The sequence below is a fragment of the Hyaena hyaena genome, unplaced genomic scaffold (assembly GCF_003009895.1).
Source record: "Hyaena hyaena isolate Hyena2069 unplaced genomic scaffold, ASM300989v1 scaffold_290, whole genome shotgun sequence".
NCBI lineage: Eukaryota > Metazoa > Chordata > Mammalia > Carnivora > Hyaenidae > Hyaena > Hyaena hyaena.
This window is the reverse complement of record NW_024080926.1, coordinates 604,922-621,880: the sequence shown is the minus strand read 5'-3', so window position 1 is coordinate 621,880 and position 16,959 is coordinate 604,922. Positions and strand designations below refer to the sequence as shown.

At 54.2% G+C, this 16,959-nt stretch overlaps 1 protein-coding gene across 5 annotated transcripts in view; it reads left to right on the top strand.

The window, feature by feature from the left end:
• RNF144A (ring finger protein 144A) overlaps positions 1–16,959 on the top strand; it is a 121,739-nt gene that overhangs the window by 68,443 nt on the left and 36,337 nt on the right. For 3 of the 5 annotated variants that reach the window (XM_039247292.1, XM_039247293.1, XM_039247294.1), the window contains one exon: positions 9,525–9,670. In XM_039247292.1, coding sequence (XP_039103223.1) covers positions 9,536–9,670 — 135 coding nt within the window. In that variant the 5' untranslated portion in view covers positions 9,525–9,535. Of the gene's footprint in view, positions 1–1,627; positions 1,733–6,573; positions 6,600–9,524; positions 9,671–16,959 lie in introns of those variants that run through there. The other 2 variants (XM_039247291.1, XM_039247295.1) reach the window with 2 other exon arrangements.

The following is a 16,959-nucleotide window of genomic DNA, read 5'->3' as shown; positions in this document are numbered from 1 at the left end:
CTGCTGCTTTCCTGGTGATGATTAGCCTGGGGTTGTGGGTTGTGGGAAGGAAACCACAGAGATACAACTGCCATTTCTGTCCCATCACATCAAGGGTGTGAGTGCCGTGACTCCCCGCGGCCAATGCTGGCCTTGATCACCTGGCCGAGGTGTGTGCCAGGTTTCTCCCTGCGCACTCACTCTTTCCCTCGCATCCAGTGTCCCCTTTGCATGCCGCTGCCCCGCGCAGCCATGCGTCGAGTCGGAATCATGCCCAAACTCCCTGGGGGGGGGTCACAGCTACGGAATGTGTCTCTTCTCCCCCATCTACTTACTGATCCCATCACATCTGTAAATCCGTGTGAGTTATGGACACATTTTACATTTTGGTTATGGTCTTTTGTCGCTCACATTGTCCCAGCCTCGGCCATCGGGAGCCCGTTGCTTTGGCTCCTGTGTTGCTGTGACCCTCCCCCTGCACCAAGCAGTGTGGCAGTTTATAGTGAGTGCTCCCTTGTCTTGTGGCACTACAGGCTGTTTCAGAATCTTCTGGAACGTTTCCTATGCAAGCCCTGCAAGCCGCCCTTGAGCCCTTGTTCCTTTTGTTGCAGCGTGGCCTCAGCGGGACCTGGGCACTCGGGGTGCCTCGTGGCGAGCCGGGGCGCCCCTGCCTGTGTGCTGCTGCCGCAGAGCAGGGGAGCGGCTGTGCGTGTCTGCAAGCTGTGCCGTGTGAGGTGGGCTGCGCCTGTATTAAGCTGATCGTGAGTTTGCACTGCTGTCTCCAGCTCTAATCCAGGACCTTGTGGATCCTTCCAGACGCCTCCCCTTGCTTGTCTGGGACCTTCTGCGACTACAGCAAGAACCCGGACTCCCACCTTCCACATCCACTTGCTTGTTTATTTAAAGCAGTACATGGATGGATCATAGTTTCAGAATTGTTAGCGCACACTCCTGTGGACACAGCTTCATCCACTAGTGCCCGGGGCGCACAGACATTTCCGTCTGCCTGCAGTCTTCCAGGTTCTTCTCATTCCCAGACTCGCTGAGGTCAGGACTTTCCCCACCCCTGCAGTGAGGCCATTTTGCACACTTGTAGTGAGTGGAGTTAGAAGTTCTCTTCACAGCCGGCATTCAGTGCCAGGATGCCCTTCTTCCTAAAGTACCGTTTTAAAAATATGCGTGCATCCAGGTTCGCTCTCTGTGCTGTGAAGTTTTGTTTTATGGGTTTTGATAAGTGCATAGCGGCACCTATCTATCATGACAGTGTTCTACGGAATACTTCCCATGCCCTAAACACCCTCTGCGCCTCACCTATTCAGCCCTCTTCCCCCCTTCCCTCCCTGTCCCCCAGTAACTGCTGATCTACTGATTCTACCGTTTGCAATTCCAGAATGTCATAGAATTAGAACCATACAGTATATAGACTTAAAAAAGAAAAATAAAAAAAAAAGCTTTGTCTCTTAGAGTTTTCGTTCATAGCAAAACTGAGGGCCAAGTGCAGAGTCCCCATACATGCCCTGTCCCCACGCAGACACAGACTCTCAGTGTTGATGTCACGCACCAGAGGGGCACCTGTTACATGGATGGGCCTGCAGTAACACATCACAATCACCCAAACTTCATGGTTTACTGTGGCCACTCAGGCTGCCAGAACAGAACACCACAGACCGGGTGGCTTAAACAACAGGACTTTGTTTCTTATGGTTCTGGAGGTGGGAAGTTTGAGATCACGCGCGAGCATGCTCAGGCTCTGGTGAGAGTCCCTCTTGGGGCTCACAGACGGCCCCGCCTTCTCCCTGGGTCCTCATAGGTGGATGAGGGATGGGGGGAGGGAGAGGGAGGTACCCACACTGTCCTCTCTTATAAACGACTCAGTCTATTGGATCAAAGCCTCACTCTTTTTTTTTTTTTTTTTTTGAGTTTATTTATTTATTTTGAGAGAGACTGTGAGCAGGGAAAGGGACGAGAGAGAGGGAGAGAGAGAATCCCAAGGAGGCTCCATACTGTTCAGCACAGAGCCCCAAGCAGGGCTCGATCTCATGAAACCGTGAAATCACAACCTGAGCTAAAACCAAGAGTCGGACGCTGAACCGACTGAGCCCCCCAGAGCGCCCCACTCTTTATGACCTCATGTAACCTTAATTACCTCCTAATGGCAAATCGTCTCATTGAGGGTTTGGGCTACCCCGTACGGATTTGGGGAGCAGGAAAACAGCCAGCTCAGAGCATTTGCCTTAGGGCTCCTTCTTGCTGTTGTATGTCCTGTGGGTTTTGACAAATGTAGAAGGACGCGTGTTCACTGTTGCAATAGCGTTCGGAAGAAGTGAAACTATTCTAAAAAATTTCCTGTGGCTTTGCCTGTTCAGCCTGTTTATCCCCCCCCTCCCGCCCCCCCCCCCCGCCCCCGCTGGCAATCACAGATCTTTTTACCATCTCCATAATTTTACTTTTTCCAGAATGTCACGTACTTTGAATCACATAGCATGTAGCCCTTTCAGATTGGCTTCTTTCCCTTAGGAATATGCATTTATGGTTCCTCCGTGTCTTTTCGTGGCTTAATAGCTCCTTTTTTTTTTTTTAGCCCTGAATAATAGTTTATTGTCTGGATGTACCCATTTCAATAAACTGGTGTATTTCATTCACCCACTGAAGGACATCTTGGGTGCTTCCAAGTTTTGGCATTTGTGAATAAAGCTACTATACACAGCCACGTGCAGGTTTTCGCATGAAGGCAAGTTTTGAAATTAGTTGGGTGAATATCCGGCAGCACCGTTGCTGGAAATAGTGAATTTTTACTATCGGGTCGTCATCACCATCTCCTTTGGAGGAGGTCCTACCCGTGCATCTTCCTAAAGGAGCACAAAACCATGCACTTGGATAAGTCAGCATCTGTACTGTCAATTTTCTACTTGACTGCCATTCCCGCGTTTCTGCTGCCACGACACCCCACAGGATGAGGCTGTGGCTTTCCACCATCCCTGCCCAAATGGGAGCCCCCCAGGAAGCTCAGAGGCAGGACTGAAATTCCTTTCTCTTGTATCTTGCCGGCCCCAGGAGGTCCCATTCTCCTGTGATCCAGAAGGAGACACAAAGGAGGTCTAGCAGAGTGGTCACATGGCTGTGCCTCAGCACCTTGCAGACCGGGGCCCGGTGGTCGTGTGTGCATTAGCAGGCCACGCCGTCTCTTTGCCTTGATTTCCTCGTTTGTAAAATTAGAGTAACGACAGACTATTAAAGTCTCAAAGTCACTGTGCGGAGAAATGAAATGATGCAGTGAAGGGATGAACATAACACCTGATGCCCATTAAGCAAGCAGGATGTGCCTATATGTACATACGTGTCTACACCCGTATGTGTATGCACGTATAGAATAAGAGCATGTGCCTGTGACTAGCGCTGTTGAGAAGGATGGAAAATAACACTTAGCCTTGAATAATATGTTATCAAGTTGGGGAGATAAGCTAACATATATGGCAGACTGGGAAAGTCACACTCCCCCAGAGAGAGTCCTAAAAATGAATAAATGAAAATCAATACACAGAGCCTCACCCAGTGCCTGGCAGGCATGGTGCTTGGTTGTGGTGTTTGCAGGGACGACGTGTCTGTCGGGCTTACGCCCACATGGGCTTTGGAGCCAGTGAGTTGGGTGGGGGGTGCCGGGGGCGGAATGGCGCAGACCAGTGGCTGTCAACCCTCACTGTGGGGGAGTCCCCGGAGAGCCTGGTGGAGACGCAAAACGCTGTGTCTGTCCCTGGCCCCGCCCTCCCCTAGAGTTTCTGATGGTGCAGGTCTGGGCCGCTAGCAGGTTCTCTGGCAACGTTCTTGGGGGCATGTGTTCACAGCCAGTGACCATGTGCAGCAGGGACTCAGAGAAAGGGCAGCGGCTGAGGGGTTCCAAGGACAGGGGGGACCTCACAACGCCTGCAGCTGATGGTGGTCATGAAGGGTGGGAAGGTGCGGCCCACTGGTGAGAAAGCGAGGAAGTGGGGAGGGGTGCTGGTTGGGGGGAAGCAGGGGGAGGCAGCAACTTAGGCCAGTGGGAGCTTGTCGGAGGTCTTCGGGGCAGGGAAGGTGGGCAGTGGCTGGCTGGCAGTTGGCTCCCCTGCCTTCCTTTGCTCTCTTGGAAGGGACGAGGCCTGGGAGCGCAGGGACCCACAAAAGCGCGCAGCCCCGAGCGCGGCAGGTGGGGGTGGGAAGTCTCTGGACGGCCACCAGGGCTTGCTTGCTTGACACACGCGCCTGCCTTCCCTTCCAGCCCTTTCTCCTCCTGTGTCCACACCTCCTTCGCCACAGTGCCCGCTCTGCATGCCCCCCACGGCGCTCAACAAGTGACTTGCCTTATAAACATTCTGAATGCCTTACATCGAGTAATGCTGGTAATTGACCAGATGGCCTCAAAATGGTCGGCTTCCTAGGGCTTGACCTTCACATTAGGAAAACAAAGGCTGTTTTCCTCTTTTATTGTGCATTGTGGTTTTCTTAGCGAAGTCCTATTTCAAGTTTGCAGCTGTTCAATGTTTGTAAGATCATATTCAGCCCATCCTGTGTGTCGGGAAGGCCCACGATGGGCGTAAACAATATCTGTTGTTGTTATTGTCATTGTTATAGAATACGTCTTGTCCTCATTTCAATCCCGAGGTGGGGCACCTCAGAGAGTATCTCATCTAGAGGAGAAAGAATACTGACTGACCGGAGGCTGGGAGAACAGAATCTGACCCGCTTCGAGAGTAGCGCCAGGGAGGGACGCGAGGGGCCATGGCTGACCTGCGCGCAGGACGGTGGGAACCTGCAGCATCTGTAAGTCAAGCGGAGATCATGGTCCAGGAGGAAAGGAAGCGCGAGGTCGAGGCTGTGGTTGGTGTGAAGGATCACGTCTTCGGAGAGGCTGGAAACAGGAAATGGAGCCCAGAAGCCAGGAAGAGAGGGGAGAGCCTGGGAGCAGCCGGGCCAGGAGGGGACCGTGGTCCAGGGTGGGGGTGGTATGCAGTGTGTGGGGCGGGCGGGCGTTCACGTGGCACGTGGTCTGCTCGGGACTTGGGGTGGGGGCTGCAGAGACTCTGTGTTGAAGGGTTAGACGTCAGCTGTTCTGTGGCGCGTTCTGGGTGCCATCTGATTGGGGACCACACGGACAGCGGACAGTAAAGCAGGAGCCTTCAGCTTTGGTTTGCTCCTTGCGGAGATGATCACCATCGCCGGCGCTTCCTGAAAGACGGAGTTGATCATAGAGTTTCTCTGCTCAGCACCTTGTCTGTCCCTTTAGTCCATGTGGGTTAATGCCCAGGGCCTTAAACCTGACATAGGATGGTGACTTCTATTTCGTAGGTGGGTAAAATGTCCCAGGAGCCCTAAATATATTTCTTCTCACCCTTCACTGCACATGTACGTGGGAGGGTATGGTGTGTAGGTCTAAGGAGTGAAATTACACTTTCCTAGAAGTTCTTCAAAGTCAGTGACCCAAGTCACTGAACCCAGGTCTTCTCCCTTCCAAGGGGCGACCTCTTTACCCTCAGACCTCTGCTACAGAGCCCTCCAGAACCGAGCCTGGGCCTTTCAGCAGAGCTCACGCACCCACCCCCAGCTCTCTGGGAGGGACACGCCAGTAGGCAGCCTACGCCCATGCTGGTGACGCTTCTGGTACAGGTCTGCGATCCCTTTCAGGGCTAGGGGATGTTCATAGTCGAAATGTACTCGTCACTCTGTACAGTGAGCTTTAAGCAATGTTACTTGAGGAGAAAAATCATTGAGGAATAAAACAAAAGAAGATGCAGAGGAATATAAAGCAAAGACAATCTTGGCTCATGAGCCCAGGATTCAGAAATGCTTGCAGACATTTAAAATAATAATAATGAGGAGGTTTCAGGATGGTGGGTTTGGAGCTGACGCCCCGGAAAGAACGCTTGAAGATGTGTTTGGTGCAAGAAAGGTGATTTTGTTAAAGCACCAGGACAGGACCCCTGGGCAGAAAGAGCTGCACCGAGGTTGTGGGGAGTGACCGGTTGGTTATATACTGTGGAGTTGGGGGAGGTAAAGTCAAGAGAACATTTATTACAGGGATTTCCATATGCTAAAGAAGACTCACAGGGTCCTGGAAGTCTAGCTGTGGTCAAGCTAAAGTCGTTTTTCCCTCTAGCAAAGCATTGAGATAGTAGTTTTTTGGGGCGCCTGAGGGGCTCAGTCGGTTAAGGGTCTGGCTTCAGCTCAGGTCATGATCTCACGGTTCATGGGTTCAAGCCCCACGTCGGGCTCTGTGCTGACAGCTCAGAGCCTGGAGTCTCTTTCAGATTCTGTGTCTCCATCTCTCTCTGATCCTCCCCTGTTCATGCTGTCTCTCTCTCTCAGAAAAAAAAAATTAAAAAATTAAAAACAATTTTTTAAAACGTTCCTGGACTTTAGGCTATTGATAACATTGCCCTTTTTCTGTAATTGTGCTAAAATATTTGTGAACTGATGGAGACTCTCGTCAGTTTAACCTTTTGTTTTCTGTCCTTTCCTTTGTTCTTGGGCAGCTGGGAGTGCCTGAGGAATATCACACATATCCCACCGGGAATGAGTTGGGGGGGGTATGTGCACCCCCAGATAGCTGACTGACCCCACGTCATCTGAGTGCTGGCCTGTTGACTGTAGGTCAAATTAAGAGGTTTGTTTAAATTATTTGGAAGACTCTAGCCAAATCCAAAAGAGTTCTTTTCAAACAATAGAAAATTCACTTACTTTAGACTAAGTTGCTCCCGGTGATTAGCTTTCCGGGGAGGGGTCCCGGGCGCTGTCCCTTTCCGGCCCTTCCCGCTCAGCTCCCCTCTTCCTCCCTGTACGGATTCCTGCCAGCATCCAGTAACTTTGGCCTCTTAAAGGTCAGGGTCTCCCCTGCTTATCTGTTATTTTTACATCACTTATGTTCCTTTGTTCTTTGTGTCTAATCTCCTCTGAGTTCACGATTCTACAGTTAACTTCTCCCCCACCCTCTGCTCCCAGTGTAGAATCCACTACAATGATTGATATAAATGAGGGAAAGGGATATAAGTCATTGTAGAAAGTGATCTTGACAACCCCTTGCCCCTAGGAGTAACTGGTACAAAAGACGGTGATGTCTGATGCCTTGTCAGAGACCTGAGTGGCATCCTCAGAGTCTGCCTTGCACGTTGATAAAAGGATGGCTAAATGAGATCTTGCAGGGGGAGAGGGGTGGGGGTCTTTTCTGACCATTTCTACATGCATCAGGTCCTGTACATGGCTCTCGACCTCACAGCAAGCCCGAGAGACGGGCCACACCTGTGAGACGGGCACACCGCGCTGACGACGGTCAGGCAACTGCACCCTACCCTTTCTGGGCGCTCAGTTTGCATTCAGAGCACAGAGCTGCCTTTGGCTTCTGCTGTGGTCCTGCCCCACTCTGTCCGCCTGCTGAGACACGTCAGGATATCTCCCCTCCCGCTTTGATAGCCACTCCCCATTCCCGGTGTGAGATGTAGCCTCCCTTCCACACTCAAGCTTCATCTTCCTCCTGAAGCTCTTCTAGTTTGATGATAAGTCTTCTACCCAGACTTATTCTCATCTTTACCAAGTGTCTTGAGCACTGATTTCACATGTACACTGTATACTGCGTACACCATATACTGCCTTATAATATCAGTTAGCTTTGTACTTGGCAAAGGGTGTTCCTGAATGGAATCTGAAGATGCCCCAGGGCAGGGAATTGTGTCTCCTACATCCCTGAATCTTTCTAAGATGCTAGAATCATTTTGTGTGCGTTCCGGTCATCGGCGGGTGTTTTGATTGATTTTGTCGTTCCTTCGTGTGTTAGGTCTTTGTCATCATGTATCCATCCCTCTGCTGTAAGTATGAGGCTGGACACGATGAATCCTCCCTTCATGGCCTCACCAGCTCGCAGGGAATGAGGGCATCTCTCACTGTCTACGTCATTTAGTCTCTCGGTTCAAAGGCGAGGTTGGACAGAGAAGGATGCCAGGCTGTCTAAATCAGTTTGGATCCTGAGAGCTGGATAGTAAGAGCTCTCCTTCTCAGAGTTCAGATGGCTGGGGACTGTGCCTGAAATTTTAACTGGATCTTACTCAGTTACGGGTTTGGGGAGCACAGGACAAACTTTCTGCTGGTGCACCATCACTGTGGGGCTTAGATCGGGTGCTGGGGGTTCAGACCGAGAATACATACTCCTAGATGCAAGGATCTGTACATTCACTCAGCGGGAAGTTGTTGAGAGGCCACTGCGGGTCAGGCACTGAGCCAGAGGCTAGGGGCACACGCCTTCCCCATCTTCCCCAAGCAGCAGGCTGTGGGAATCAGTGTGATGAATACAAAGAGAAAAACACGTGCATTCAGGAAGCAGACTGTGGGCAGGTGAGGAAGTGGCCAGAGAACATTCCTGGAGGATGGGGATGTAGAGGTGGTTTTCATGTGTGTGTGTGGAGTGTGTGGTTCGCACCAGGCACCGATGGGCACACTTGATCTGTGTAAGTGAACAAGTCTCCCAAAGGCCCTTGTTTCCGTGGGGCTTATGCTTTAGAAAGTCTGCCCATGCGGGGACGCCTGGGTGGCTCAGTCGGTTAAGCGTCCGACTTCAACTCAGGTCATGATCTCACAGTTTGTGAGTTCGAGCCCGACGTTGGGCTCTGTGCTGACAGCTAGCTCAGAGCCCAGAGCCTGCTTCAGATTCTGTGTCTCCCTCTCTTTCTGACCCTCCCCTGCTCACAATCTCTCTCTCTCTCTCAGAAATGAATAAAACATTAAAAAAAAGAAAAAGAAAATCTGCCCATGCGTAAGGAGGCAGTGGTGTTGGGGCTCTTTCGGGGTGGGAGGGGTCAGGTGACACCTGGGTGGTGTGGCTGGAAGGCAGGTGGAAAGGTGGATTCTGTTCCGAGAGCACTGAAGACTGAGAAGGAAGGGCTGCACTCACGGCTTTCTTTTTTTAATTTAGTTTTTATTTTCTTCACGTCTATTTTTGAGAGAAGAGAGAGTAGGGTAGGGGTAGAGGGAGAGGGAGACACAGAATCCAAAGCAGGCTCCAGGCTCTGAGCTGTCAGCACAGAGCCCCACGCGGGGCTCGAACTCATGCACTGTGAGATCATGATCTGAGCCGAAGTCGGCCACTCAACCGACTGAGCCACCCAGGCACCCCCACTACTTCCCCTGAGATGCTCCTGCAACAGAAGAGAATAGGCCCATCCAATCAGAATATTTTAACAGAAGCTTCTTCTCCAGGCTTGCTGACTGGGTGCTCGGTTGGGGGGAGGGGGTGCCTCACTCAGTGCCCATCGGAAAGATGGAGGGAAGGTGGCGAGGGGGTGGGTTGGTTGCCATTTTGAGGGTAGACATGATTGTGACCATCAGCGTGGGCGAGGAGTCGTCCACAGACCCGCGTCTGGGACCCCTGGTTAGAAAGAACTCCTGGGACCCAAGTGAGTTGTCTAAAGCCCCGGACCCCTCAACAGTCCCTTGGCCACTTCCCGGGGCCCCAGACAGGTGACTCCTGCCTCCGTTCTGCTGGAGGCCACACGGGGGTCTGACGCGCTCTGCTTCTCTCGTTTCAGACTGTTCTGCCATGACCACAGCGCGCTTCCGGCCGACGTGGGACCTGGCCCTCGACCCGCTGGTGTCGTGCAAGCTCTGTCTCGGGGAGTACCCGGTGGAGCAGATGACCACCATCGCCCAGTGCCAGTGCATCTTCTGTACTCTGGTTGGTCCTTCCGAAGAAAGCAGCTATTTAGAGGAATTTCGGGAGAAGGTGTCCGCCTTGGGGTTTCGTGGCACCAGGCTAATCTGTGACCCCACGTTTTTCCCGTGACTGAGTCTCTCACACAGTTGCAGAAGGAATCCTCCTTCAAATCGGTCGGGCACCGGGTAGGGGGTGGTCACAGGTGCTCAGGATCCAAATTTACCAGTTAAACAGAATTTTATATTATTGTAAATTTTTAAAAAGGTTTACTTAGTTTTTTTTTTTTGAGAGAGAGAGACACAGAGTGTGAGCGGGGGAGGGTCAAAGAGAGAGGGAGAGGGAGAATTCCAACCAGGGTCCACACTGCCAGCGCAGAGGACCCACCACCCACAAGATCACGACCTGAGCAGAAATCAAGAGTCAGACACTTAACTGACTGAGCCACACAGGCTCAGTCCCTTATTTTAAATTGAATTGAACACTTATGTGCTTGAGGTTATAAGAGTGGGTGTGCACAGTTCGAATATTCAGCTATTCGTGTCAGCTCTCAGTTCTGTGAAGAGGATGTTGAAATCACACTTAAATGCCCATAAACTGTGTCCAGCATTATTTGGGGGCAAGATGATCTGCTCCTAGTGATTATAGGGACCTCTATGTCCACCAGGCCTACTTGAGACCCAGCATCTTACCCTTCAGAAAGGGAAAAATGAGGAAGGAGGATTTATTTTCAGATCATCTTAATTGAATTCTACTTGATTGATCTTCCCATTCAAGGAATCAAAAAAAAAAAAAAAATCCAGAAAAGAAAAAAGAACTGATTTCTTCCAACCATAAAAAGCCAAAAAAGTTGCTTCTGAATTTCACAGGGTTATAAACGGGCCATCTAGGTGGCCTGCCTGTGTGTTTTTCAGATGTCTAGGTTACAGTCGGGCTCTGGCCAGCCTTCCCTAGCCTCCTGCAGGGGATGGACTGTCCCTTCCTGGTTGGGATTCACAGGCCTCGTTTCCCTCCTGTCTCATGATGTCCCCGGGACACACGCACCTTCAATAGTACCGTCTGCATTCACAGGTGGGAGACGGAGCTCTGCAAACATTTATGTCTCTGTCTTCCGACTTCTGACTTCCGCCTTAGCCGCTGGCTCTGCGGGGCAGAAGCGCTGGGTTAACTCGGGACTGGTGGCCACTGATCACTCAAGGTTCACTGGTGTACACGGCAGGGAGGCCGCCTCAGCGCTGACATGCAAGAAGTGCGTGCCATTAGAGCCTCAGGAAAGTCACTTCAACCCAGAGGACAGGCAATTGGTTTTGACATTTCCCCGAGATGGGGAAGGGGGGGAGGGAGGAGGGCGCGGGAGGGGTGGAAAGACAGTCCCCCAGCCTCTTTCCATGGTGTGTTGGACTCGTTTTCATTTCCAGAGGAAGCGCTGGGATGAGGGAGCGAGTCTGGGTGGCTTAGAGGATCCCTTGGTCTCCAGCAGGGAGTCCGGTCCCCTCCGCCCTGCGCCTCTGGGTGGCTTTGCCGTGTCTCAGTCACCCGCTCCTTCCTCGGCCTTCTACCTGCTCTCACTGCCGTTTTGGATTTCTGTTGGTAGAGAATGGTGGTAAAAACAAGTAAGCGACTCTAATTCACACCAAGTGCTTCATGCAAGCCAGGGGCTGTTGAGAGGGGAAATGGCATTGTCCCCTCAAAAACAGGGAGCCTGCAGCTCTAAGAGGCAGTGTGACAGCAGAGATGTTTTTGGTCACAACCAGGTATTAAAAATTAAAATGTTGAGGATAGTTCTGCCCGTTTCTGCAGCGTGAATAGGGGAAGCAGGTGCGTGTTGACGGGTCGAGCGTGGGGGAGGTGCCCGCGCCCCATTTCTTCCCGGTGTGGGGCCTCAGGTCACCCCAGCCCACCGTCATGGCCACTGCCAGAGAGGTGTCGTGTCCTGGGGGACAGACGTGGGGATGTGGGAAAGAGTGAAGAGAGAAAATCATGCAAGACCAGAGGACACTCTCTTAATAAATTATCTCATCACTGAAGAGTTAGTTACGTCTGAGGTACGTTGATCTCAGGGAGGAAGGGGCTCCGGGGAATCCGCGACTCTGCAGCCCGGCGTCTCTGCCTTGAAGTGCAGGTTCTGCTTCTAACCTTGTAGGCCTCTTCGCCGCATCCTTGTACGGGGTTCCGCAGGCCTGGATGGTGGAGCCCAGCCCGGAGCAAGCCAGGGACTCCTGGTCTGTAGTGGAGTGCTCCTCCTACGGCGGCCAAATGATGGCAGACTATGCCACACGGAAAATTCCGTTCGTGTGACTGGAAAATGAACCCACTACTCTGGACCCCAAGCCTTCTGCCTCCTGTGTGGCCGTGGCCCGGCGTTGGAGGTCCGTGACCCCAGGCTGTCTCAGAGCGCCCACTTTCCAGGCAGGCGAGCACCTTGCCCTTCTCCCCTGACGTCTGCACCGGCAACTTCTGGTCTAGTGCCCATCCAGGCGCAGCCAACGGTGTCACTGCTGTGCTTTAGAAACCAGTGGAAACCCCAGCAAAAGCCTCCCCGTCTGGCCCCATCACAGCACGACACCCCAGTTTTGCTTGCCCGTCTGCGGCCACTCTGTCCACCCCGGTGTCCTTTGGTAGCTCGTTCTAGTGACCCCCTCTGGAGTTCAGACTCTCTCGAGTGGAAATGCCACCATGCAGTGAGGTCCCTCCCTCCTATCCACCCTCGGCGCTCCCGTCCTGACCTGCCTCCCCACTTCCTCTGTTGCTACGCTCAACGGTTCCGAGCTGTTGGAAGCTTCCAGCTCCTCCTACTTTCTGGTTCCTTGAGCCCCACGGTGTTGTCAGGATGGCTGCTTACCTCCACGAGAGGAGCAGGGAGTCTGTGTCATTGTCCACATAAGGGGCGCTCAACGCGGCGTTTGCTGCTGGAACAGTGGGCACGCGCGTTCTCGGTGGCTGACGTGTTTCTCTTACTGTTCTCTTTCTCACACTCACCACTACTCTTGCTCCGATTCTGCCTCTCGGTGGATTATCTCTGTCCCAGGTGCTCTGGGCGCCCTGGGCCTCTGTGGGGCGCAGACTCCCAGCCTCTGCCCGTGGGCTGGGGGCTCCGTGGTGTAGAGGACCTCGGCCTGGTCTGGGGTGTGTAGATGGGGAAAGGCAGGCGTGCAGGCTGAGGCGCCCTGAGGTCCGGGGCTGAGAATGGACCATGTGGGGCTGCCAGGGCGACGGCCACGTGGACACGGAGCCCTGCAAGGCCTTTCTGTGTCCCTGATCTGCACTGTCACAAGGCCTCCCTCGGTCCCAGACTCCCTGTCCACGCTGCTCACGGGCGTGCCAGCTTGGTGTTTGTTGTAGGGACGCCCTAAAACCACCCAGTGGATAGAAAAGGATAGGGGGTCACATCTGTCATGTGCCGGTGACCACCACCACACGCCCCTGTCGGGAAGCCCTGTGAAGTGGACAGAATTCTCCCATCTCACGAAGGGACACGGCAGCCCAGAAAGATTAAAAGGCCTGTTCTAGAAGGTTCACTGGGCTGCCTTCACTGCAGCACACGTGCTGCGTGCGTCCAGATGGCGGGAACTCAGGCCGCGTGCGTCCAGATGGCGGGAACTCGGGCCGCGTGCGTCTGGACGCGGAGCTTGTGCTGCGTGTGTCCAGATGTGCTTGTCCACCCACAGCCCCTGAGACAACGTGGACTCCTGGGGTCTACTTTGCTGGGGAACTTCGAGCAGGACTGCGGCTCTGGACACGGCCGGGTGCTGCTGTCTAGGTCATACACCCCTGGGTCCTGGCACCTTCCAACCCAGGACGGCACTCGGAGCCTGCTGTGTCTCTCCCTGTTTGGGACAGTTGACCCTCCATCCCAAAGCCCACCTCCGTGTTTGCATCCAGGAGACCCCCCGGGCTGCGGCAGATGGGGTCCTGGGCAAGGCTCCCGGATGGATCTACCCACTGTCTTCCGGCCCCTTCTCTGTGAGGTGGAGCCGTCCTCAGTGGTGTGGACAGTTGAGACCGCGTGGCCTGACGAGGTGGAGCGAGCCCTCAGGCGTCCCCAGCTCTGAGCGGTTGCACCACTTGGGCCCTCTGAGTCGCATACTTGCGTCCCCTTCTCAGGCCTTTAATCCACATGCACGTGACCCCAGAACCGCACTCAGAAGCACACGGGCCCCCTTTGGCAGACTCACCCCCCCCACCCCTCCCAGCCAGGGCTCATCTGTTCTTGCATGGTTTTGGCACCAGACTTGTTCTGGGGTGAACCCGTACATGTTGAGTAGGTGACGTGCTGGCCTCTTAGTGTCCCCGTGTCTAATGTACGTGTTAACCCCTCCCACCACAGACCCCTCTGAGATGCCCTCTTTGTGAGGAAGGTGAGGTTCTGTTAAATACTCATTTTCGTTCCTCTCATAGAGCAGATAGAAAGCACTTGCTGTTTCCCTTGCAGCTTATTTACAGATGTGGTGGGAGGAGGGTGTGCTCCCTGGGGAGGACGGTTTGCCACCTGGGGAGGGGCATGTGCTCTCTGAGAGAAAGCTGTGCTCCCTGGGGAGGAGGCTGTGCTCCCTGGAGGAGGGTGTGCTCCCTGGGGAGGAGGCTGTGCTCCCTGGGGGGGAGGTGCTCTCTGGAGGAGGGTGTGCTCCCTGGGGAGGAGGTGCTCCCTGGGGAGGAGGGTGTGCTCCCTGGGGAGGAGGTGCTCCCTGGAGGAGGGTGTGCTCCCTGGGGAGGAGGCTGTGCTCTCTAGGGAGGAGGGTTTGCCCTCTGGGGAGGGGCGTGTGCTCCCTGGGAGAAAGCTGTGCTCCCTGGGGAGGAGGCTGTATGCCCTTGGAAGGAGCGTGTGCACTGGGGGGAGGGTGCACTCCCCGGGACCTCTCCCCCCCCTGGCTGGCTGGGGCTCTGTACCAAGGACAAGGATGGGGGTGCAGGAGCCCCCGGTGGGTCCTGTGCAGGAGCAGAGAGTGCAGCTTCTCCTGGAGTATCTGCGCCCTGCGGAGAGCAGCCGTGCACAGGCCCCGGTTCCCCAGGAAGCCCGCACGGGGTCGGAGCAGGACGGGGTCCCCTTCAGACCATCCTCACCGTCACCTCCCGGCCACCTGCGGGCCCGCCCTGCGCCCACTCTGGGTCCCGCCTCATCGGAGCCCACCAGGCACTGGGCGCAGCCCGGCTCTCGGAACGTCCTCCGTGCTCGGCCCGAGGGCGGCCCATGTGTCATGCAGGACCCGGAGATGCCGCGTTCCGATGGTCAGGTGTTCACGTCCCTAGTGGCTTCAGGCCGGGCTGTAGGATGTGCCCCGTCCCCCACCGTGAGCCGCCAGCAGCGCCGCTTCCCGAGGTCGGGGCGCCACATGGCCCTGGTGGGGACGCTTGGCCCGAGCTGTTTTACCTGGTCTCCCTGGCCCGCTCGGGTCTCCCCTCCTCCCGCTGAGCCTGGGCTCAGGTGACGCAGCCTTTAAAGGGCAAATCCAGTCGGGACATCAGTCCAGTGGTGGCGAGCGAGTCTCCACCATGTCCGTGAACAAGGCCCGGCTGCTCCCCGCAGCCATTTCCCTCCCCCAGCTTTGGGGTTTGACACAAGACAGCCCCTGGCGTTTCTGCGCCTCACGTGGGCCCGGCTTGGGGAAGGACACTTGCTTCTCTGCGGGACTGTGTTGAACGAGCAGCACCCCGTCTAGCGCGCGCCTCACGTCCCCCACAGCTGGCTAGTGTCTGGGCATCTGTAATCAGTCACAAGCCTCCGAAGGGGTACACGGTGCCCGTGTCCCTGCGTGTGGGCCAGCTGCGGGCTAATCCTGGAGGGGGAGCCTGCAGGGGTGAGGCAGCCACCGCAGCTTGGTCTAGTGGCCGGAACGGGTTTGGTGGCGGCAGGCTTGTCCCCGGGGCTCCGGGCGGTGAGGCTCCTTGCGCACTTCTGCTAAGTTGGTAAGCTGGGACGCGAAGCCAGGTCTGCTCTTCAAACAGTGCTCACTGGGGTCCCACCACCGTTGCTTCCTCCTCCCTGCGCGTGATGTTCGTAAGTGGTGGGTCACTGGGGAGCATCGGCTCCGTAGGCACCTCCGGGCAGTTTCTGGAGTTTTCTCCTGCTTTCGGGATCTTCCACAGCCAGCAGGCCCTGAAGTGAGAAAACACACAACATTCAGACTTGTAGTCAAGGCAGGGCCCTGCGTCTCTGGCCCGCTTCTGCTCGGCCTGAAACAGACTCCTCAGAAGTTTCCTTGCAAATCAGCATTGCCGTCTCCTCTTTGGAACTGGGTTTCAAACAGTTGGATGACGAAACGGAAAAGGAAATTCCTGGAATGTTCTGGAATGTTCTGTGGCTCGACACCTCTCCTCCCTCCTCTGCCCTTTGTGCAGCAGACACCCCATTTCTTGGGATGTCCCCATCCCTCAGGCCAGTGTGTCGCCTCTGGGAGCCTTCCTGACCCCACCCGGGTGGGCCCCTGTCCCCTCTGGGGTGTTGGGCACACGGTGCACCATCGTGGCCTGCAGACATGTCTTGCCCTACCCCTACAGTGGCTCTCTGGGGTTTGGTGTCTGGACTGTCCTTGCATCTGAGCGTCATGTACAGATGCTTTCCTGGGTGACCCAGACTTTGCCAGTTTACAGAACATATGATTCTCTGTCCTAACAAAAACACTGAGGAGGTAACTGAAAATTCACACTGAATGATTACACTTGAAAGAGCGCTTAATTGAGGAAGAAGGCAGAAATTAAAAACAAGAAACAAAAGCTCCCCTGTCTGGACTCAGGCACACATGAGTCCCGGCTCCCCTACTTACAGAGTATGCCTTTGGGCCTGTTCTTAGCTTCCCTGAGCCTTTGTTTTCTCATCTGGGAAATGGAAGCGTGTAGGAGTGGGCTAGCAGCTAATGTGAAGACATTTGGTTGCTGGCAGCTATAATTAACATGATAGCAGGAAATCCATCGATTTCTGCTTTTGTACTGTGTGATGTACCGAATTATCTGGCCACATTTTTGTGTGCGTTTTAAGACTTCTTTTAGCTATTAGATTGAAAACCATGGCTTGTGAGTCATGACCCACTTTGTATCTGGAGGAAGACTGGGCTTGTTTTCAATGGATGGCTGGTCAGACACTTGGATCATCTCTCTTTATGTAGTAAACAAATTGGTACTCCCAGAGCACGGTCATTATAATCATTTAGCAAATAGCGCAGACACATCTGAGTGGCCGGGGATGTTTGCTCCCCGCCACACGCGACACACTCATCACTGCTCTATGTGAGTCTTTTTTTTTTTTTTTTAATGTTTTTATTTATTTTTGAGAGAGACAGCGTGAGCAGGGGAGGGACAGAGAGAGAGAGAGAGAGAGA